Source organism: Heterocephalus glaber, unplaced genomic scaffold (genome assembly GCF_053883595.1).
Source record: "Heterocephalus glaber isolate CG9 unplaced genomic scaffold, H.glaber_assembly_v1.0 deba00000470, whole genome shotgun sequence".
Lineage (NCBI taxonomy): Eukaryota > Metazoa > Chordata > Mammalia > Rodentia > Bathyergidae > Heterocephalus > Heterocephalus glaber.
Genome location: NW_028258145.1, coordinates 451,557 through 475,229, shown reverse-complemented (window position 1 = coordinate 475,229; position 23,673 = coordinate 451,557). Strand labels below are relative to the sequence as shown.

The 23,673-nt window shown below is 39.5% G+C and overlaps 1 protein-coding gene across 8 annotated transcripts in view; it reads left to right on the top strand.

Moving 5' to 3' along the window:
- Window positions 1-23,673, top strand: part of Mertk (MER proto-oncogene, tyrosine kinase) — a 107,081-nt gene that overhangs the window by 50,346 nt on the left and 33,062 nt on the right. For all 8 annotated transcript variants that reach the window (XM_087202600.1, XM_087202614.1, XM_021257966.2 and 5 more), the window contains 2 exons: window positions 8,370-8,553; window positions 16,104-16,255. In XM_087202600.1, the coding sequence (XP_087058726.1) occupies window positions 8,370-8,553; window positions 16,104-16,255 (336 nt within the window). The remainder of the gene's footprint in view (window positions 1-8,369; window positions 8,554-16,103; window positions 16,256-23,673) is intronic.

Sequence of the window (23,673 nt, the reverse complement as noted above, 5' to 3'; positions counted from 1 at the left end):
TTGCTTCCAGGAATGAATTTGGAAGTATTGCTTCCCTTTCAATTTCCTTGATGAGTTTAAAGAGTAATGGTGTTAGTTCTTCTTTAAATGTCTTGTAAAATTCAGCAGTGAAGCCATCTGGACCTGGGCTTTTCTTTGTTGGTAAATATTTTATCACATTTTCAATTTCACTCATTGTAATTGGAGTGTTTAGGATTTCTATATCTTCTTCATTTAACTTTGGCAATTCGTATGTATCTAGGAATCTGCCCATTTCTTCTGTGTTTTCCATTTTATTGGAATAGAGGTTCTCGAAGTAGGTATTGATGATCCTCTGGATTTCTGTTGGATCTGTTGTGACTTCACCTTTTTCATTCTTAATTGCATGTATTTGTGCCTTTTCTTTCCTTTTTTTGATAAGGTTGGCTAAAGATTTATCGATTTTATTTATTCTTTCAAAAAACCAACTCTTTGATTCATTGATTTTTTTGTATTGTTGTCTTAGTCTCCATTGCATTGATTTCTGCCCTAATCTTTATAATTTCCTCTCTTATATGAGCTTTGGATTCATTATGCTCTTCTTTTTCTAGGAGCTTGAGGTTCTGCATTAGGTAATTTACCTGAGTTTTTTCTGTTTTCCTAATATGGGCATTCACTGCTATGAATTTCCCACGTAGAACTGCTTTCATTGTGTCACATAGATTCCTGTATGTTGTACTGGCATTTTCATTTACTTGTAGAAACTGTTTAATTTCTTCTTTAATTACTTCTGTGACCCATTGGTTGTTCAAGAGGATGTTCTTCAGTTTCCATGTGTTTGTTGGGGTTTTGCAGTTTCTGATGTTATTGATCTCCAATTTTATTGCACTATGGTCTGATAATATACAGATGGTAACTTCAATTCTTTTACATTTACTTAGATATGTCCTATGAGCTAGCATGTGGTCTATTCTGGAGAATGACTCGTGTGCAGCTGAAAAGAATGTGTATGATGATTTTGTGGGGTGGAACACTCTGTAAACATCTATTAAGTCCACTTGTTCAATAGCTTGGTTCAGTTCTAGAATTTCCTTGTTAACTTTTTGTCTAGATGATCTGTCTATTTGCAATAGTGGGGTATTGAGGTCCTCCACTACAATTGTGTTAGTGTTTATTTGGTTTTTCATGTCTATTAATATTTGTTTTGTATAGTTGGGGGCATTTGTATTGGGTGCATATATATTTAGGATTGTCATGTCTTCCTCTTGGATTGTTCCCTTCACAAGGATGTAGTGACCATCTTTGTCTCTCTTAATTAGTTTTGGTTTGAAATCTACTTTGTCTGCAAATAAGATTGCTAGCCCTGCTTTCTTCTGGGTTCCTGTGGTGTGGAGAACTGTTTTCCATCCTTTTACTTTCAGTCTGTGAGTTTCTTTTTGAGTTAGGTGTGTTTCTTGTATACAGCATATTGTTGCATTTTCCTTTTTAATCCATTCTGCCAGTCTATTTCTTTTGATTGGTGAGTTGAGGCCATTAACATTGATGGTTATAATTGATAGATATTGATTTATCCTTGTCATGATGTTTTACTTTTGTTGGCTCTTTTATTTCTTATTTTTCCCCCTTTCCCTTTAGTATCTTACCTTGCCTGGTGGCTTCCCTCTGTTGGTCCTCATGGAGTTGTGACCTTCATTGCTTTTTTCTAGAATATTGTTTAGAATTGCTTGTAGTGCTGGTTTGGTGTTCATGAAATTTCTCAGGTGTTCTTTGTCGTGCAAGTATCCAATTTCCCCATTGATTTTGAAAGATAATTTTGCAGGATACAACAGTCTAGGTTGGAAGTTATTTTCTTTTAGGGCTTGAAATACTTCACTCCAGGCTCTCCTTGACTTGAGGGTTTGTGTTGAGAAGTCTGCTGTGATTCTGATGGGCTTTCCTTTGTAGGTGATTTGTTTCTTTTCTCTAACTGCTTGTAGGATTTTGCTTCTCTGTTGGGTTTCTGGGATCTTGACTATTATATGTCTAGATGTAGATTTTTTTTTATCATGGTTAGTTGGAGTTCTATATGCCTCACTTATCTGTATGTCCAATTCTCTACCTCTGTCTGGGATGTTTTCCACTATTACTTCTGTGAACAGTTTTTTTATGTCAAATGTACTTTCTCCTGTTTTTTCATGGACTCCTATCAGTCTTATGTTATTCTTCTTTGCATCATCTAGCAGTTGTTGGATTGATCTCTCATGGTCCCTTGGTATTTTTAAGAAATCTGTTTTCATGGTCTCTAACCGTGATCCTGTCTTCTATATCTGATATTCTATCTTCAGATTCCCTTAATCTGCTGTGGATACTTTCAATGGAGTTTTTGATCTCCTGAATATCTGTTTGAATCTGTTTCATGGATTACATTTCTTTCTTATGTTGGGTGATCATGGTTTCCATTTCTTTCTTATGCTGGGTATTCATGGCTTCCAGCATGCTTCTGAGCTCATCTATTTTTTTTTATCTGTTTCTGTTCTAGATCCTCTAATCATGTCTTTCACTCTGTTCACCATCTCTGTGGATATCTGGGAGATTATTTCTGCTTTGAATTTTTCTAGAGCCTCATTCATCTGTTTTGTTACTTCCTGTGCTATCAGTTCACGGTATCTAAGTGGTTCGTTATGGGACTTTTCCATCTCATTGCCCCAGGATTTACCCTTGGTGGGGTGGAAGTCTGAGTTTGTGCCTTGCTTAAATGTCTTCTCGTTTTTGTTTTTGGTACTGTCCTTGGTTTAACTCCTGGGTTGATAGTTTGGAATTGCTTATTGTAGGTATGTTTGTTGCTTGTAATTAGAACCCTTATGGAATGATTGCTTCTCAGAGGTGTCTTCCAGATATAGCTGGTCTTTAAGTTTTGAGTCTCTAATGACTCTAAGGCTACCTCATTTTCCTTATACTAGCAAGGTTCATTGACTAGGTCAATACCCACACCTTAGCCCAAGTGATACAATCAGTAACACCACTGCATCAAGTACATCTTTGAAAATGATATTTTGTGGTAGTTATTAATCTGTCACCTTTAGCTGTGTGACTTAAATCAAGATCGAGGACCAACCCAACATATAGTGAATAAACTCTTCAATATGATAACTTTACCCTTTGGGATGGGGAGTTAGAAGGGGTTGAGGAGGGAGGGATAGATGGGACGAAGGATAGGGGAAGGTTAGCAGTGTGGTCAGAGGACACAGGTGAGAGGGGAAAAAGAGAATAATAGGAAAATAAAGAACTCTAACTGAGGACCAAAACAGGGACAAAAAGGGAAGATGAACAATGCAGGAGAGGAAGAGAGTGAGTGTAAGAGAGAAAGGAAAGAGAAAAGAAAAGAAAAAAGAGGAGAGAAAAACAAATATTTGCAAAGAGTAGGGAAAAAAAATAAAGATAAGAGGAGCAAAAGAAAAGAGAAAAAAACAAAATAATAAAACTAATTTTGGTTATAAAAAATAACCATGAAGATGAAGGGCCTCTTTCAGGGTATGTCTCTGCTGTCACAATAGACAACGTGGGTTGCACTGTGCAGATATAAGTCAATGAGTCTCAGCAAGCTAGTCGCAGACCCATGAGATTCAGGCAGATTTCTGGCTGCCCTCCCTGTCCTCCCGTAGGGTTGAACTCTGCAGAGTTGTATTGCAGGTTCCAGTTGCCCTTCCCCTGAAGATAGTCCCGGTCCTGATGGGAGGTGAAGATGACTCCAACTAACCCAGTACAGTGGTCTGGTGGTCCTGTGTCCTCTGCGTCTTTGTAGTGTGGAACTAGGTGGCTCTACAGAGGAGCGGGGGTGGGGGTGGGGGTGTGTCCAGTGGATTGCTGCCGGGTGGGGGCTGATTTGGCGCGTTCAGCGTGGTGACTCCTGACGTTGCTATGGCGTCCACAGACCTGCCTGTCTGCAGCGGGCTGATTCTATGCGTTTGGCAGGACTCCGGGTCCCTCTAACTTGATGTAAACTTCTTACAATTTCCAAGGAAATTCCTATTTCACTCCTATTTTATCATAAATAAATTGAATAGTTTTTCTGTTTGTATGATTAAACAGGAAATACTCTTACATTTGGAATGGAAAAGACACTCCATTTGTGATGAATGTCACACAAAATCACATTCCCATCAGAAAACACAAACGTCAACATCACAAAACTAAAAATACAAGAGAGATCAATACCATTCAAATAAATATACAAGCTACTTCAGTCTCCCCCCAAAAGGACCCATACTTCAAAAAACCATAAAGAAAACCCCTGTCCATTTCCAAGTAACCCAAATAGAAGAGACCAAGGCTAGCAACAGAGGCAGGAATGGGTTATTTTCAGAGTCTCAACCTTGAATGTGTCCTACTCTCTCACCCTCAGCCCAGCCTTAGTTAACTTTATTAGTTAGTTCTTGCCTAACTCTATTTGTAAACCTCGTAATTATTTGTAATTACTCATAAGTGTTAGGAATTCTTATATTTGTGATTCCTCACCAGGGATATCTTTCTTTTTAAAAAACACTTTTTGGCCCGGGGATGTAGCTCAGTGGCACCACGCCTGCCTCACAAACACAAGGTCCTGAGTTCAATCCCTGGTACCCAAACAAAAACAAAAACACTTTAAAAAAAAATATATATATATATATATTTATTTAACATACCACAGAATTCACCCATTTAAAGTGCAATTCAGGCTGGGGATAGTGGTGTAAGCCTGTTGGCCCAGCACTGAGGAGGCTGAGGCAGAAGGATCTCTGTGAGTTCAAGGCCAGGCTGAGCTACACAGTGAGTTCAAAGACAGCCTAGAATATATAGTGAAACCCTGTCTCAAAAAACAATAAATAAATAAATAAAATTAAGTGCAATTCAATGGCTTTTACTTTATTCAGAGTTGTGCACTGGCACTGCAGGCTATTTCTTCTTGAGTCAGTTTTGATAGTTTGGGTGTTTCTAGGAATTTGATCATTTTATCTAAGTTATCCAATTTGTTGGTATACAATTGTTCATAGTATTCCATAACAATCCTTTTCATTTCTTTAAGGTTAATATTAATGTGTCCCTTTCCATTCTTGATATTAGTAATTTGTGTCTTCTCTTTTATTTTTCTTCATCAGCCTAGCTAAAGGTTTGCCAGTTTTATTCATCTTTTTGAACAAGCAACTTTTGAGTTTTAAATTTTTTTCTCCTGTCTATTCATTTCTGTCTTAGTCTTCATTTTATTCTGTTTACTTTGGCTTAATTTTCTCATCTTCTAGTTTCCTAAGATAGAAGATTATTGATTTGAGATTTCTTCTTTTTAAATATAGGTATCTTCATATTTCCCTCTAAGCACTGCTATAGCTGCATCCCATAAGGTTTTGTTTTGTTGTGTTTTTATTCATCTCAGGGTTGCTTTTTTTTTGTCTTTTTTCTTTGACAATTTTGGTTATTTAGGACTGTGTTCTTTAATTTCCAAATAGTTGTAAATTTTTCAAATTTTCTTCCTTTGTTGATTTCCCACTGTGTTTGGAGAATATCGTCAGTATGATTTCAGTCCCGTTGAACTTACTAAGGCTTGTTTTATGGCCTAGCATATGTTCTGTCCTGGAGAATGTTTCCCAGGCTCTTGAGAAGAAAATACATTCCACTATAGTCAGGTGGAGTGTTCTGTGTGTGTTGGTGGGTTTAGTTGTTTCATAGTCTCGCTTAGTCGTCTGTCCCCTCACCTGTCTTCTGCAGAGTGGTTCTACCTGTAATTGAAAGTGAAGAGTTGAGGTCTTACTGTTTATTTCTGGACTGTTTCTCCCTTTATTCTGTCATTTTTGCTTTGCATAATTTGGAGCTCTATTGTTGGGAACAAGCAGGGCCTGGTGGTAGGCATTTATATAAATGGACACAACTAAAGCATGGACCAGCCCTTTTACAAACTGTCACCATGTTGCTGAGCTGTTTGAGATATCTAAGAGGACATGATATGCCTTCACACATGGAAATGGTTACATTCAAGGAGACTTAAGAAGAGTCCCCCCAATACCTTGAGAGAGTGGCTCTCAGGATAAACAAGAGGTGGGGCAGAATGGCTAGGAGATCTAAGAACACCAGCTCACCCAGGAGGTGGAAGATGATCACACACAAGCTTCACCTGCTACCTCTGTCTTTGCTGTGGCTTTGGGTAGCCATGGCTCACATGAGAAATCATCCTGGGGAAGCCAAGTTACACACCCCTCTCACCCCAGATCCTGTGGTACTGGATGTGATCATTCTGTCTTTGCCCTACCTATTAGCTCAGTCCTTCCCTTCATTCCTTCTCCTTTCCATTTCTGATAGGATTGCTAGATTTAGTAAATTAGAATCAGGACACTCAGGTAAATTACACAAGTACTCTTGTAGTTTATTTACACTAAAAAAGTGTTATCTATTGGAAATTCATATTTAACTGAGTATCCTATATTTTCTCTAGAAGTTATACTTTGATAGTCTGGTTTAATCCTGTTTTCTCATTCCTGAAAGGACCAAGTATGGGTATGTAGTTCATTATAATTTTAAATTCTGACTTGGTAATGATTGAATGCTTTGGCTGAGATTCAGATCCATACACTAGCAGGGCACACCCTCTTGCTTCCTGTAGTCCTGACGTTAGTTCCTTTCTTCGCCCATTTTTTTGGGCCACATATTCCACTTCTATTTTTAACTCTCCTGCATACTTCTTGCCATTTCATGCTCCCTTTTCCCCAGGACTCACTGAGAAGGACTGTGATTGAAATCACATCTTCTTCCAGGAACATGTTCTTTAAGAGCATCCCTGGAAATGGGATTGGTAGCAGACAGCCAAAGCTCTCCTCCACCTTAGCTTTAGTGACTGTTCACCAGGAAGTAGGTAATACTCTAATGTGAAGAAACAAAGAGCAGTTTCTGCCAACAGCCACCGCCAAGATAAGCACATGGCCCTTTTTTCTCCTGTAGTGACTCCTCAGACCAACTGATACCTTCCTGTCACCCACAAGGTCTGACTCAGAGGTGGAACTTGGCCCCCACACCACCCTCATGGCATCACCAGGGAACATACAGTTCCAAAATGTTTATTTATGTCCCCTTGGCGTAAATTTCAAACACATATATCCCAGAATAACAGTATTGTGTAGCCACACTCCATAACTGCATGCCCATTAGTAAAGGGAATACATTTTGTGGGTTGAAGATGTTTTTCCCAAAATTGCTTTAGGTTTTTTCTTTTTTACCCAGTACTATTTAGTCTCTTCTGATTTTATGAGTACTATATATTATAGAAACTTTGAAAAACCAGGTATTGGGGGAATATTCCCAAACTCTCTCGTTACACCATTCCCAAACAGGAAGTGTGCTTAATAAAATCGGTAAAAATTTGGCATAGGACTAGATTTTTGCTGGGAATCCCCCTTACTTGCCTATTTGTACAGATATTTGGAGAGAGATGTAGAGAGACTTGTGGAGTTTGGGGAAGGAAAGGTAAGGAAATATACATTTAAAGAAGTTTGGAAAAAAGTTTACTGGATGAGATATAAATGACTCTTTCCTGTGTCCTTCCCTAATGTCGTTAAATATACCTTATCTGTGGGTGCCTCTGGAGTTGAGTGTCTACCAGAGTCAAGCAGGGTGATAATATAGGACACTGCTAATTAGCCTCAAGGTGAGAATAGGGATCCTCAGGTTTCATTATGAAAGGAATACAGATTTTTTTTTTTTTAAGCCAAGAAATCTGTCTTCTAAAGTGGGATTTGGGAAGTATTGCCTTTAAAAGACCACACGGTAAATATTTTATTTTATTTTATTTTATTTTTATTTTTTTGGTACCGGGGATCAAACTCGGGTCCTTCTGTTTGTGAAGCAGGTGGCAGAACCACTGAGCTAAATCCCCAGCCCGGTAAATATTTTAGGCTGTGCCAGCCACAGACAATATTTATTGCTTATGTTGCATATTATGTGAAGCAGCTAAAAGAAGAAATCAATAATTGAGGTGCAGGGCTGGGGATTTAGCTCAGTGGTTTTGCCGCCTCCTGCGCAAGCGCAAGGACCCAAGTTTGATCCCTGGTACCAAAATAATAACAATAGTAATAATAATAATAATTGAGGTGGGTCCAAGAGAAAAGGGGCTACTTTCTCTTTTTTTCTAATACAGTATGACTTCTAATCGTTATGTTATGGTCATGCTAATTGCTAACTCTGCTACCTGTCACAGTGAGAATACTTAGTCTTGGCATTTCCCGAGATACCCAGTTGTTACCCACATAGCATGAATAACACTCAGTTGTGCTAGTGGGAAGATGTATGTGGCCTGAGAGGAAGCAGGTCCTTCCCCAGAGCAGGGGAAGCCCAGGTGGGGCAAGTGGATGTGTGCCCAAGTCTAACATTTCCACCACATTACTAATGTGTCCACGTCTCTGCTCTTCATTCAGGTCAAGGAAGTTGATCCTCTGAGTAAAGGCTCAGTCATGATTTTTAACACCTCTGCTTCACCACATCTGTATCAAATCCAGCAGCTGCAAGCCCTGGCTAATTACAGCATTGGTGTGTCCTGCATGAACGAAATTGGCTGGTCCTCAGTAAGCCCGTGGATTCTGGCCAGCACGATCGAGGGAGGTAATTCCTAAGACTCTCAATGAGTATTTCCCCTGATGGCACAGGATTAAACAAACCTTTTCCAGCAGCCTGATTTTGAGTGTGTATATACTTTGCTTTCTTTGAATTTTGTTTCTGGAAATTCATTTTATTGAGGTGGCCAATCAAATGGGAAAGATGTTTCCTTCTGTATTTTATAAGGGTTTAGTGACCAAACTTATATGTATTATGTGTTTCTTTTACATAGGAAGATAGTGCACACTTTTTAAACCAGCATTTTTCAGGTTTTTTTTTTTTTGTACTGGTTTCGAACTCGGGACCTTGCTCTTGTGAGGCAGCCGCCTGAACCACTGAGCTAAATCCCCAGCCCTAAACCAGTATTTTTAATTAAAATAGAGTAAGAAACAAAAATTATTACTCATAGCATCAAACTCAAGAAAACAAATGATCTGAGTATGGCTAAGGTTTACCAAGCAGCCACTGTGCCAGAGACTACATACAGATGCTTTACATGCACAATTGCATCAGATCCTCATAGCACCCTATGCTATAGACACTGCTGTCTCTATCTTGCTCAAAGCCGATTTTGTTTATATCTTTAAAGATGATCTCAGAGATTTTTCCCTTCTGTGAATATTGTAATGACTATTACAGTTCTGTTAATTTTGGATCACATAGTTTCCATTATCCCCAGTTCAGTCCTCACACAGACTCTTTCCTGCTCTCATTACACTCAGCACTCCATTCTTTATGCAGATGGAGGGCCAGATCAGATCAGAAATTTTGATGGTTTAAAATCTGGGGAAGCAGCTCTGTGGTAGAGCATTTGCCCAGCATGTGCAAGGCCCTAGATTCCATCCTTAGTCCCCTCAAAAAAAATTTTTGAGGACTTGATTCTTGTACCAGTCCTAATGCCACAATTGTTAAAATATCTTCTCTCTTCAAATAAAGAAGAAGGCCAGGGATTTAGCTCAGTGGTTTCGCCGCCTGCTGTGCAAGCACAAAGACCCGAGTTCGATCCCCGGTACCAAAAAAAAAAGAAAGAAAGAAGAAAATCCTTTGAAAACAATTTTGATATGCTGTGATTCCATTTTTATTCAATTCAGAATATTTTCTAGAAAATATGTTTTGATTTATTCTTTGACTTATTATTTAGATATATAAGTTAGTTTCTGAATATTTTGGAATTTTCCAGAGATCATTGTGGTGTTGATTTCCACTCTAGTTCAGTTGAGGCCAGAGAACATAATTTGTATGACTTGACTCCTTTTAAATGTATTTTAAAGGGCTGGGGATTTAGCTCAGTGGTTCTGCCACTTGCCTCCCGAGTGCAAGGACCCAAGTTCAATCCCTAGTACCAAAAACAAAAAGTATTTTATGGCCAAGAGTATGACCATCTTGATAACTATGTTGTTCTGATTGGGGTGGAATGTTCTATAAATACTAACTAGGTCAAGTTGACTGACAGACTTTTCATATCTGAATTCTTACTGATTTTTTGGCTTACTTGTTCTGTCAATGTGTGTTTCATATGAGTGGCATACATTTTGTTATATATAAAATATATATTACTTTGGGGGAGTCCACTGCTGGGATTGAACCCAGGGCCTCACATATGCTGAGCACACACTCTCCCACTGGGCTACATCCCCACATTGCTTTTTAGTCCATTTACATTTACCCTTAAATTGAGGTATTTAATCCATCAAAACGTAATATTATCATTCAAATGGGTAGATTTAAGTCCTTCACAATTTCTATTTGTTCTATCTGTAATATGTTCCCCCTATTTTTCTTTTGGTTTAGTCAAATATTTTTCTGGTCCTGTTTTATCTCCTTTGTTAGCTTATTAGTTAGAACTTTTCTGTTCTTTTGCAGCTTCTTCAGGGTTTATAGTATGCATGTTTAACTTATCACAGTTTACCTACAAGTGATTTATACCACCTCATGTCTAGGAGCCTTACAATAGTATAGTTCTATTTTTTTCCCAATATTTTTCCAATTGTTGTCATACATTTTATTTTAAGTATGTTATAAATACATGTTATATTATTTTTATTCAGCCAGTAATCATTTTGAGAGATTTATATAATAAAGAAAAACATATATTTACCCATGTGGTTACTATTTCTGGTGGTCTTCAATTTTGGGTGTAGACCCATATTTCACTTGGTAATATTTTCCTTCTCCCTGAAGAACTCTTTATCATTTCTTGTAGTGTGGATCTGCTTGCAGGAAATTCAGCTTCTGAAGGAAAAAAAAATGTCTGAGGAAAAATATATTTATTTTCCCTTAAACTAAGGATTTATTTTATTTTATTTTTCTAGTTACATTTGGGATTGAACTCAAGGTCTTTGTCCACACTGTGTGCATACCCTACCATTGAGCTACACTCTTAGCTGGCCTTCATTTTTGAAAGATATTTTTACTAGATATAGAATTCTAGGTTCACAGTTTGTTTCCTTTCAGTACATTAAAAATGTTACTTCACTATCTTTTTGCTTCACTGCATTATTTCCAATATAAAAATCTGTAGCCAAACTAACTTTTTACACTGTATATAATGTGTATTTTCTCCCTGTTTCTTTTCTCCCTGATTTTAGTGATAATGTATGCACTTTAGCATAACTTTAATACGTTTTGTGCTTTGAACTTCTTGGGGCTCTGTGTTTGTAGTTTGCATCAGATTTGGAAAAATTTTAGCATACTGGGCAAGTGCTCTACCACTGAGCTACAGCTCTCAAATATTTTTTTGTTTCCAGTTCTGCTATGGACTTTTATTACACATATACTGGACCATTTGAAGCTGTCCCAGATCTCACCAAAGCTTTGTTAATATTTGTCCCTTTGTTTCTCTCTGCATTTTATTTGGATAGTTTCTATTGCTGTGTCTTCATACTCAGTAATCTTTTCGTTGTTGTTTGGCATCCAGTCTCCCATTAATCCTAGCCAGTTTTTATTTCATTTCTCACATTGTAAATTTTGTCTTTTTCTTTTTTTAGATATTGCATGTCTTTATTTAACTTTTAGACCATATAGAATATGACTGTATTCGATCCCTGGTACCAAAAAAAAAAAAAAAAAAAGATTGTAATAACTGTTTTAATGTTCTTGTTTGTTAATTCTAACAGATCCATTTTATTTCTGGTGTGACTTCAAATAATTCATTTATAGTCCCACAGGGGCTAGTTTGTTCCAGTTTCTTTTCATGCCTAGTAATCTTTGATTGGATTACAGACAATGATAATTTGGCATTGTTGAATTCTAGATACTCTTGTATTCCTATAAGTGATCTTTGTTTGGGGACACAGTTAAGCTAGTAGTGAGCAGCTTAACTTTTGGGCATGGCTTTCTTTCTTTTTTTTTTTTTTTTGGTACTGGGGATCAAACTCAGGACCTTGTGCTTGCGAGGCAGATGGTGGCACCACTGAGCTAAATCCCCGGCCCTGGGTATGGCTTTTAAGATTTGTTAGGCAGGACCAGAGCAGTGTAGGGCCAATTTTTACCCACCGGTGAGACCAGACTATTCCATGCGTTCTACCCAGTGCTCCTTGAATCAGAAGACTTTCCAGTCTGATAGGAACAGGCACTATTTCTGAGGTCTGGGTAGTGTTACCTTTACTTTTTTATGGGTTCTTTTCTTGCCTTCCTTTAAAGTCGTCCTAGGGAGTCTGTCTCCTTCACCTAAGCATTTGCTTTTCTTTTTTTTTTTAGTCATGTATTAATGTCTTTTTTTATTTTTGACTTTTTATTTCTCATTACAGAAGAGATTAAATGTAAACACTATTAATTTCTTGCAACCAGGAAAATGATCGTAGCTTCTCCATATTCCTGTCTCTTTACTTCTTCTTTTTTTTTCATTAAGTTTATTGATACATTTTAGATATAAAATACAGTTACATTCATCATTGGGATCTTGTACCTTTACATGATGTATCTTGGTTCTTATTTTTTTCCCCTTCCCCTACCCTCCCTTCATCCACTCCACCCTTCTCTATTTGCAAAGACTTTGTTTCCATTTTTTTTCCTTTTCTCATATTTTTTCTGTTCCCTTCTTTCCTTTCCCCTACTCCTCCCACTTCCCCTGCTCCTTTGGACCTTTTCTTCCTATTACACAATATCAATTATACATTTTTAAATTACAATATCAAAATTTAGAGGACATTACCACAGATTTTACAGAATTTAAAAGGATATAGAAAGCATATTACAAAAATCCTTTTTGAAATAAATTTGACAACCTCTAAGAAGTACCTTGGAAGACAAATTAATGAAACTGACTCTGGAGGAAATATAAAATTTGAATAGCACTTATTAAAGAAAGTATATTCCTAGCTTGAAAACCTACCCATATGACAACAGGCTCATAAACATTTCAACTGATAAATTATATCAAACATTTATTTATTTTTTTTTTTATTAACAGTGTTGGAAGACATTTATTACCAATTTTAAGACTTCCTCTAAAGCTACAGTAATCAAGGCAATGTTGGTGTAAGGAAAGACATATAGATCAATGGAATAAAACAGAGAATCTAGAAATAGAACCACAGATATATGGTCCACTGATTTTGGAAAGATTATTTAACATTAACATTTTATAGAACATAAACTCAACTCAAGAGCAGAGGAAAAGAGTGTTTTCAACAAATGTTACTAGAACACCTAGTATCCATATCTAAAAAATTAACCTCAACCTTTTATTTCCATATATAAAAATAACTTGAAAGGATCTATGAACCTAAATATGAAAGACTAAAACTATAAAAACTTTAAGAAGAAATTATAAGGGAAAATGTTCATGAATTTAGGGTACACAAGAATTTCCTAGGATATAAAAACATGATGTATAAAAGAAAAAATTGATAAATGAGATTCCATCAAAATTTGCCTTAGTTTACTCTTTGATTTTCATGGAACACCTCAATAGCCTTCCTAAGTGAATGTGTATCAAAAGTGAAGACTGAGCTGGGCCTCAGTGGCGTGTGGCTGTAGTCCTAGTACTGCGGAGCTGAGGCAATAGTGAGCCCATTTGAGCCCAGGAGTTTAAGCCAGCCTAGGCATATAGTGGAGCACATCTGTAATCCCAGCACTCTGGGAGGCTGAGACAGGAGGATTGAAAGTTTAACCCCAGCCTGGGCAATTTAGCAATTTAAACAAAATACTGTCTCAAAATAAAAAAGGAGCGGACTCAGGGATTTAGCTCAGTGGTGTTGTGCCTGCCTCAAAAGTGCAAGATCCTGATTTCAATCCCCCCTACCAAAAAAAAAAAAAGGAAGGCTGAGGATATAGCTCAGTGTGAAGGCCTTGGGTTTAATCTCCAGTTACTGCTGCTGCTGCTAATAATAATAATAATAATAATAATAATAATAATAATAATAATGACTAGAAACTTGAATGTCTTTATTTCATACTAGATTAGTAATTTTTCTGAATATGTAATTTTAAAGTAGAAATTATTTTCCCTCAAAAATTTAAAACTGCTGGATGAAATGGCACACACCTATAATCCTAGCACTCTGGGATGCTGAAGCACGAGGATCACAAGTTTGGACCAAGCCTGGGAAGTTTAATGACTTAAACATGGCCCTGCCTCAAAATAAAAATTAAAAAAGGATTAAGGATGTACCTCAGTACTGAGTTCAATCCCCAGTACTACAATCAATCAATCAATCAATCAAGGGGTTGGGGATTTAGCTCAGTGGTGCCACACCCGCCTTACCAGGTGCAAGCTCCTGAGTTTGAGCCCCGGTACCAGAAAAATAAAGAAAAGAAAATCAATCAATATATTTTTGCGTTGTTTTTTAGCTTTATGAATTTCTGTGTCTAACTGTGATTCTTGAGTCTTCTACATGAACTATTTTTAATTTGCTTTTTAAAAATATCTCTTCTCTTTAATGTTGCTGCTGTGATGAACTATGATGTAGAATCTGTCTTGGTCATCAACATAGGCATTCAGTTGCCCTGTGCAGAAATCCAAGTCCTTTGGTCCTGAGACTTTTCCTGACACATTTTTCCCTTTGAAAATGTTCTGCTCATGTTTTTTTCCCAAATATTAATATTAAGCAGTTGTTGAACTTCTTCAAATGCTTTCTTAATTTTCTTTTCTCAAAGCGGCCTTTTTTCCTTTGGATCTTTATTCTACATTCTTTTTCACTGTTTTTTTCCGGTTCTGCCATTGGGTTCCTTTTCTTATCTTTAGGTATATTATTTATTGTTTTGGTTTCCTTTGTATTCTTCTCCACCTTCTTACACTGGCTCTGTCTGCTCTAAGCCCTCTGACCTGTGTGTGGTCCCTTATGTTCACGAATGAGTTTTCCCCAGACCTCTGCTGCCTGCTCCCATTGAAGACTGAAGTCCAGCAATTTGATTGGAATTGGAACTTTATGAATATGGGTGGGGCTTATAAGCTTCACTGGCTGGTGATTGGGCAATGACCTATGGGTTTGTTCCAGACAACTGGTTGTCTTCTTCTATAGCCCGTCTGTTCCTCAAGAAGGGAAGTCTATTGTCTCCTGCCCTGGGAAGATGAACATTCCTTCTTATATTCTAGGAGCCTGATAGGGGTACAAGGATGAAGTGGAATCCTCATTCAGATCACAAATTTTCACTTATTTCCCCACTTTTCAGTCTGGCTCTTAACCATGTCTCTGTTCTATTGGTGCTCTAAGACCTGTTGCTTTTCAACTCAGAGCAACTCCTGCCTTGTGTCCTGTGGGTATTCGAGGAAGCCCTTGCCTGGTGTGTGGGAAGGGGGTAGAGGGATCTCAGGGAGTGATTGCCTTGTAATCAGACTTGCAGGTAGTCTTCCTAGTTTTAGTTCCCATTTTAGTACCCGGCCCTCAGCTTCTGAGCCTCTCTGTGGTTCTTTGGGGAGAATGAGTTTGCTGAATTAATTACTTCTTCATCTCTTTTTCAGCTTTCAACTATGTATTGAAATTTGTCTTATGTTCTTGACTCCTTTTTGCCTTATAAATTTGGGTTTTTAAAAATTCCTTAATGTCACCATGGAGAGGGTCTAGGAGGAGGCAGATAGAATGACCTGTTGAGCTGGCCATGTTTATCCACAAATTCTCCAACAGATCTGAATGTGTGAGATGGATTCATGACTATGTGACATTTCCCAAGTGGATGTGGACTTTTATCTTCAAAAGTTACTTCTCGTGGAGTCAGCAGAATGAAAAAGGTTCTAACAGTTTTGTTTTCCTTTCAGACATACCATAAGTAACTGTGCCACTTACCTCTTCCCCACCATGGCACTTGTAACATTTTCAACTAAAGAAGTTTCTTGAGGCTTCTGTGGCCTAAGGGACTTATTTGTTAAAACTCATGTGATATCACACTGGTACTTAAATGAAAAGACAGTGGTGCCTGGTCTTCATCTCATTGTCATTTTTGTGCTTTTCATAGAACATTTGAAAACCAAACACTGGAAAACCAAGAAGAGAATCATCTATATGTGCTTTTTCTTTGTGGGTCTTCATCTTTTTCTCTCTTTTTTTTGACTTATAAACATTATTAAATTTTATTAATAAAATCTTTGTACATTTTTTCTCCTTTTTCACCTGAAGCTCCAACAATAGCACCTTTAAATGTCACTGTGTTTCTGGACGAATCTGCTGGTAATGTGGACATCAGATGGATACGGCCTTCAATTAAGCAGCAGGATGGGGAGCTGGTGGGCTACCGGATATCCCACGTGTGGCAGAGTGACAGGACTTCTGTAAGTCTGAACCGTGACAGTAAGCTTAGTCATCTCCTTGTGGCTTGTTGATTTGTTTCCGAAGCTTTCATTTTGTTGTGAAGAGTCCTGGTATTGACTGAGCCAGGCAAGGCACCTTTCCATGGGACATAAACAATAAAGTAAAAAATTAAGGTGACTGGATAGTTGGAAAGTTTTAAGGATTCTTGGGGGGCTTTCCTCACTCCCTCATTTAGGTACTCAATAGATACAGAATGCATCTTCTGTCATCATCTGACTTCTTCCCCTTCAGGGAATTAGGCTTACAAGGAGATGGTGTGGACCACCTAGGCAGTCATAGCATGAGGCCAGGGAGCTACAGAGATGAGCAGTCTGGCAAGTCATAGTGTCTTGGAAATTTCTAAAGATCTTTTCTTGAAGAAGATTGTTGGGGAAGATCCTCAGCCTCATGGAGGATGGTGAGGAGTAAGCAGATTCCAGAGGAGAACACTAAGCAAGCAAACTGGCAGCCTAGCACAGCTCCATAGGGTCCAAATGAGACAGGGCAGTTGGTTAATCTCAGCAGAGCACACAGCAGAGCACCAGCCAGGCAGCAGAAGTCCTGTGGGGCGGTGTGATGGGCCCAGGTGGTGGGTTGTGCATCTGAGGATCGTAGGGCCAAGGGCTCAGCAATAACCCCAGCCTCTGTGTCATTGTCCCCCACAGTCATGTTGTAACCTCCCTGACCTACCTCCTTGCCTGCATGACCAGGCCCAGGATGGCTCAGTGTCAGAGAATGGTTAGGCCTTGAGTTTGGCACCCTGGACTTGCATATTAGTTGGAAGTCTTCAGAGAAACACAGCCAGCAGAACATGTATTTATATAGAGGTTAATTATAAAGAATTGGCTCATAGTTACAGAAGTTGAGAAAGTTTACCATACACTGTCTGCAAGTAGGAGCCCCAGGGAAGCCAGTGGTGTAATTCAGTCCAAGTCTGAAGGCCTGAGAACCAGGGAGGCCAAAGGATAGAACTCAGTTCAGAGATAGGAGACCAGTGTCTCAACTCAAGCTTTCAGGAAACAGAAAAGGGGAGAGTCCCTCTTTCCTCAGCCCTTTGTTCTCTTGAGGCCTTTGGTGGATTGGATGGTGACCTCATACTGGAGAGGGCCATCTGCTTTACTTTGTCCGCCGACTCAAATGCTAATCTTATCTGGAAACATCCTCCGAGACATGTCCAGAAGTAATATTTCACCAAATAACTGTGACTAGTCAAGCTGTCACAAAATTAACTATCATAGCTTGGTATAATTTGAACAGGTGAAGATTCAGGATCTTTGGGTGGGCAAAGATAACTGCAAGAAGGTATAATATGACAACTTTAAAGGAACCATGACTCACTCAGAGGCCTAGCACATGAATCCTTTTGTGAGAGCTTGGTGTGAGGTGAAGCTGGACTGAGAAGTTGTGAGCCTGAAGTATGTGGCTGTGAAAGGTGGGCCAAGGCAGAGGGCCTGGGAGACGGTGAGGGAGCCAGTGAAAGGTTTGACCCCAGGAGTACAGCTTGAAACTTAAATATTTTGGAGATGGCTTGTATTATCCCTCTTTTATGAATAAAAAATTGAATTTATTGCTATAAATAACCTTCAAATCTGCCTTCTTTCCGCCAGAGCATTTTGACCTACTTGATCTACAAAGACAGGCGAGGGAACTTAGCAGCTGGCTCCCACCACTCTCTAGAAAGGTTTTCTTGCTCAATGAGAATGTCTATGCTAATTTCACGTGGCTTACTTTGAATACCAGTAGTGTATATGTGTGGAACTGGGTAGGATGGGGATGCATCGGGCAATTCTTAGAATCTAAGAGTTGAAAGATCCCCTTTTTTTTTTTTTTTTTTTGTATTAAATTCTTTTATTGGTACATTGTAGGTATACAACACAATTACATTTCTCATTGGGAATTGTACCTTTATATAATGCATCTTGGTTCTTATTTTTTCCCCATTCCTAGCCCTCCCTTCACGCCCTCCACCCTTCCCTATTTACAAAAACTTTATTTCCATTTTTTCCATTTCTCATCATTTTTTCCTTTCCCTTCTTTCCTTTCCCCTGCGCCTCCCACTACCCCTACCCCTTTGGACCTTTAATTCCTATTTTACATTATCAATTTTTCATTCTAATAATTGGTACATTTTAGGTATACAATATAATGACATTCATCATTGGAAATTTGCACCTTTACATAGTCTCTCTTGGTTCTTGTTTTTCACCCTTGCCCAGCCCTCCCTTCGACCCCTCCAGCCCTCCCTATTTACAAAAATTTTGTTCCTATTTTTCCATTTTCTCATATTAATCCCATTCCCTTCTATCCTTTCCCCTAGCCCTCCCACTTCCTTCCCCTTTGCCCCTTTTCTTCCTATTTCACATGACCTATTATACATGAAAGATCCCCTTTAATTAAGTTTTCTCCAGTGTGAGTGCTAATTGTATCTCACAATAGCAAACAAAAGGTAAAGGGGATCTTCGTGAAAATGTGACTGCCTCCTCCCTAGGTACCAGCCAGACACAGAGGGACATGTGAAGTATAAAGATCACTGCAATGGTAGGAACTTTAGTCCAGACTCAAGGCAGAAGTAGGGAGGCTTCTGAGTGATGATCCCTCAGTGTGGTTGGGTAGACAGCTTCGGGAAAGGTCCCCTTCTGGATAAACTTGAGTCATTTGTAGGAGAATGGATGTACCTTGAGAACATAATGGCAAGTGAAATAAATCAAACACATAGCTTAAATATCACATGGTTTCTCATCTATGAGAAGCCCAACATATAAATAAAGAGCAATATAAAAGATAGGTAATAGGAACAAGGAGATAGATCTTTTGCAACAGGGAAGGAGACCAAGAGATGAAGGGGAAGGAGATGAACAAAAGAATTAAGATGCATTGTGCACATGTACCAACTCTCCTGAGGAATGTGATCATTATGCACTCAAACATGTACTGTACTCATAAAAGTAACATTTTTTTTTTTAAAGAAAGGTCCCTAGGGCCGGGGATTTAGCTCAGTGGTTCCAGCACCTGCCTCTCAAGCACAAGGTCCCGAGTTCTATCCCCAGTACCAAAAAAAAAGGTCCCTTTCTCTTCTGGGAAAAGAAGAGAATTGAAATAATGCTGACTCTGGCATAGAACCTCCGCGGAAGGCAGATTCCCCGGTTTCTCTTCTTTACTGTGGCCAAGAGAAGCGTGCTTCTTCTGTGTTGTCATATTCCTGACCGATTTAACTCTGCTGATTGATCCCAATTTGAGCATTTTCATGGCATGTATATGGGGCTTTGCACAAAAGTAACACAGCCCCTTGACAGGAGAGCAGGACTGGATGAAAGAGTGACGAGCCACACCCCTTACCGATGTCCAAGCTTTCTTCCAATTGTTTTCCCCTTTTTTGCAAGTTTCAAATGTACTTAATTTCTTCAGTATGCCATATTCTAATAGGTACACTGTGTTTTAACTTGGCATCAGTTATGAGTTGGTTTGAAACAATTCATGGTTACAGCAGCTGGCATAATTATTGATCTCTCCATTCTTTCAAGGTGACTGCCAGTAAGGGACAGGTTCCATTCTGTTCCGGCTCATGCTACTGTATATGAATGCACAGCAATAGCCAAAATGACTGTACCAGCTAGGACATCATTACCAAATCTGCCACGGAGATCAGGTGTATATTTCTGGTGGCTCTGCTTTGCCATTGTTTGCTAAATGCTTCAGACGTGGAGATGACTTAGTGTGTTTTTGGTCAAGGGAAATGTTGTGGAGCTGAAGATAGAACTGCAGCAGTTGCAGCTGCTGGTTTGGTGCAAATCCACTCCAGGTGCCCTAGAGATGGCAGGCAGCTCTGGAAAACAAAGATATCCAACCATTTCCAAGTTCACATCATCCAATGTTTATTGGATAGGATTTGTCCTTTTCTTTTCCTTCCCATCAGGAAGCAAGTAGTGGGACAGTAGGTGGTGGGAGTAGAGAAAAAGAAACAGGGCTCGGCAGTCCATGTTGTGCTGCCTCTTGTACATGATGACTGTATTGTCTGTAGCAGTAATGACCCTGCTTCACAGTCATTGCAGCCAGAGAAGAAGTTTCTCTTTCCCGCAGTCTGGTCCCCAGGTCTTTGTGCAGGGTGTGCTGAATCTCTTAGAGAAAGGCTTTTTATTCACAATGCTCAGTGCTTAGTATAGATACGTAAAGGTTCGGCAACTGTGGGTTCAATTCAGTAGGATTTTTTTCCCACTGTTGGCAAAAATAAAGATCACCTAGATATTTGAGTGATCTAAAAACAAGGTATTTGAGTGATCTAAAAACAAACCAGTGTGTTTAAAGAGCTGTAGGCCAGCCTTCCCACTTCTCCTGGTGTGGGTGAGAGCCCCTTTTCCAGAGAGGACCTCTTGAACAGAAGCAGACGAGAGGAACGACTGTAGCCAGATAGCCAGTGTACTAAATGCCATGAACTCTCACTGTGCTCATTGCCCTTTGTTCAGACTGCTCCCCTCTGCACTGAGAACAGTACTGCCACAGTTAGGGCTGTGACCTTTCCTGTTACTTACCTCCTTGCAGATGCCAAACCAACCCAGTGAGAAAGTCAGTTGCATTGTACTCACTCTACTTTGTGCATCATGGAAATCTGGTGACAACAAAAGTCCTTGTGGCTCACGTTACTTTGGGAACATTCTGACACAGTTAAATTCATCATCTACAACTGGAGGCAAGAGTGAGCATGGAGGAGACCTCGAGAGGGGTCCCACACCCATGCCAAGAGAAGTTCACAGTGATCTCGGCATCCGTCACCTCACTTTCCAGAACTCCCTTCATCTCGGAAGGGGATGGCTTGGACAAAAGCTCATCTCTCAAAATGGCCCCTTCATTTCCATTTTTAGAACTCTCACTAAAGCTACTTCTTCTTTATGCAAAGTAGTGGAATTGAATATTTTGAAATTTCTTATAACTGTAGTAAGTGGGGATTTTATGTGTGCAATATCAGAACTTTCTTGGAAATGGACTTTGGGTGGGTTTTTCCAGCTACACTGAAGATAGTCTGGTATTGTACCAGTTAATCCTTATTGTCAATTTGAATTAATTAGGAGACTCTTAGAGAAGTGATTGGATTTTGAGGGCACTGATCTCATCAGTGGGTTAACCAGCCCCTTCCTCCAGTCCCCAACCCCCTTCCTCTTTTGCTTTTTGGATGCCATGAGTTGAGTTCTGGATGTGAGGTCCTTTCACTGTGATGGTCCTACCTTGGAGCCAGCCAGTCAATGAACTGAACCCTCTGAAACCTGAGCCAAATAATCCTGTCCTTTCAAGTTGTGTCAGGATCTTATCTCAGCGATGAAAAGCTGACCGATACTTGTACCTTGCAGCCAGCAAATGTTATGTCACTTGCAGACTAAGAACCTCCTGATTTTTACTGTGTATTACTGAGGTATTATTACCTCTTCATGAAAATTTCAGCTTTTTTTGTTTTATTTTTCTTGATAACCCTTACCTTCCAAATCAAAGCTCAAAACCCAAAGGCAAAGAGCAAGTACAAATCTGTTCACTTTGAAGTTGGAGCCATGTCTTGCTCGTCTCTGTACCATCTGAACACAAGCCCTTGAGCTTACTTTGAGTCTCGTGTGGGCCTGAAATACATATTGAGTCTATACCTACACCATCCAAGCCAGCTGGAGAATTTCTCCCTGTGAATGGAACAGTCTTAGTATGGACTGATGTTTCCCATCCATAAAATGTCAGTGGCTCTTCCATAAAAAAAGAGTCCTTTGAGCAAATAAATTTATAAAATGTTGTGTATTAAACTCTCTCCTTTGTTTTTTATAGGTTTTTGGGGGGGGGGCAGGGTCTTGGTATGTAGTTCAGGCTGGCCTTGAACTCACTATGTATTCCAGGCTGGCTTTGAACTTGCAGTGATCCTCCTGCCTCAGCCTCCCAAGTGCTGTGACCACAGGCATGCACCACCATGCCCAGCTAACCCCTCTTCTTTGAAACCTACAGTTTATGCTGGCAAGTTCAAGGATCTTCAAAGTTCTGTAGTAAATAAGTATTGACCCAGAATTGCCCGAACATTAGATAGGGACTCATTTTTATATATGTGATTCTTATGGAGCTCATTGTTTTCGGACTGTGGCTCAAATATTGTTTTATCTGTGTTTGAAGAGTAGAGATCTTAGATTAGAAGGCAGTTCATAGAAATTATTATGGCCTTGAAACATCATTCTATATAGAACCAACTTCCTTAGAGACCCAAGGAAGCTACAGCACACTCAAGGATTCCTTGGACCCAGTCCCCTGCCTCCTGATAAGATTGCCAGGATGGCAGAGATGCACCTAGATGGTAGCATGTGCCCACTACCTCTTCCCTGTCACTTAATTATTCGAGCCAGTGCTGTGCTAAGACATGAGAAGTGGGCAAGGTTCTCAGGAGACAGCCCAGCCAGGTGTCCAAGCCACTTCTGAAATGCAGGGACCAATCAAGGATGATACATTTTGTCTTGAGGAGAGACCTATGATTGAGATATCCCCATGAATGGGTTTCATAGACTTCCTAGCTTAGGGCACTAGTTAGCCCTAATGTTTTTCTCTCATGCACAGAGACTGAAAGGATACAACAAGGTCAATCTGGAAGAGGGTCTTCTGTTTACAGGGGAGAAGAACCCAAATGTAAGTGAAAGAAAACAGGCCATAAAAGGAGCACCCGAGGCAAGGCTTTATTGGGAAGGAGCTGCTGGGCTACCTCAAACAATGGCGAGAGAGGGGAAGACTAACTGAGGTGAAGTTTATATAGGGCAGTGCAGTGGGGAGAATATCATGAGAGTTGGGCAACGGGATGCTAGGTGATTGGAAGGGGAGGATCACGTAGGAAGCAGGGTGGAGCAACAAGTTAGGTTTTGCTTCTCCAGAGAGGCTAGATTTCACTTTTCTGAAATGGCTCCTTTCCATAATCGGGAACCATTTTAGGAATGGGAGCCATTTTAGTATGTAGGACTGTTGGGGCCCGTTTTTCTAGTAGAGAACTCTATCAGTATGCACCTCAGTGAACACACAGGGCATGCACCGTTGATTGTTTGCAGTGTGTGAGATTGTATACTGTTTTTCATAAACTCATTTCACTCTGACAAAAATACTGAAAGATAATATTCTCAGTTTTCCATTGAGGAAACTGAACTTCAGCGAAATTAAATAACTTACCCAGAGTCAGAAAGTTTGGAATTGCCAGAGCTGGTGTAGGGACCCAGATTGTGGCTGTCCCCAGAACCAGAGCTTCTCAGAGCCCACTACTCTCTCCCAAGTGCCCTTCACTCTCTTCCGAAGATGGTGTTTTCCATTCAAGTTCCACAGTGTGGTAGGAAAAAGGCAAGAATAGGATACATTTTAAAGAAAAAGGTGTGAGTTTTGTATTGATGCCCATGAATCCAAGGCCCTT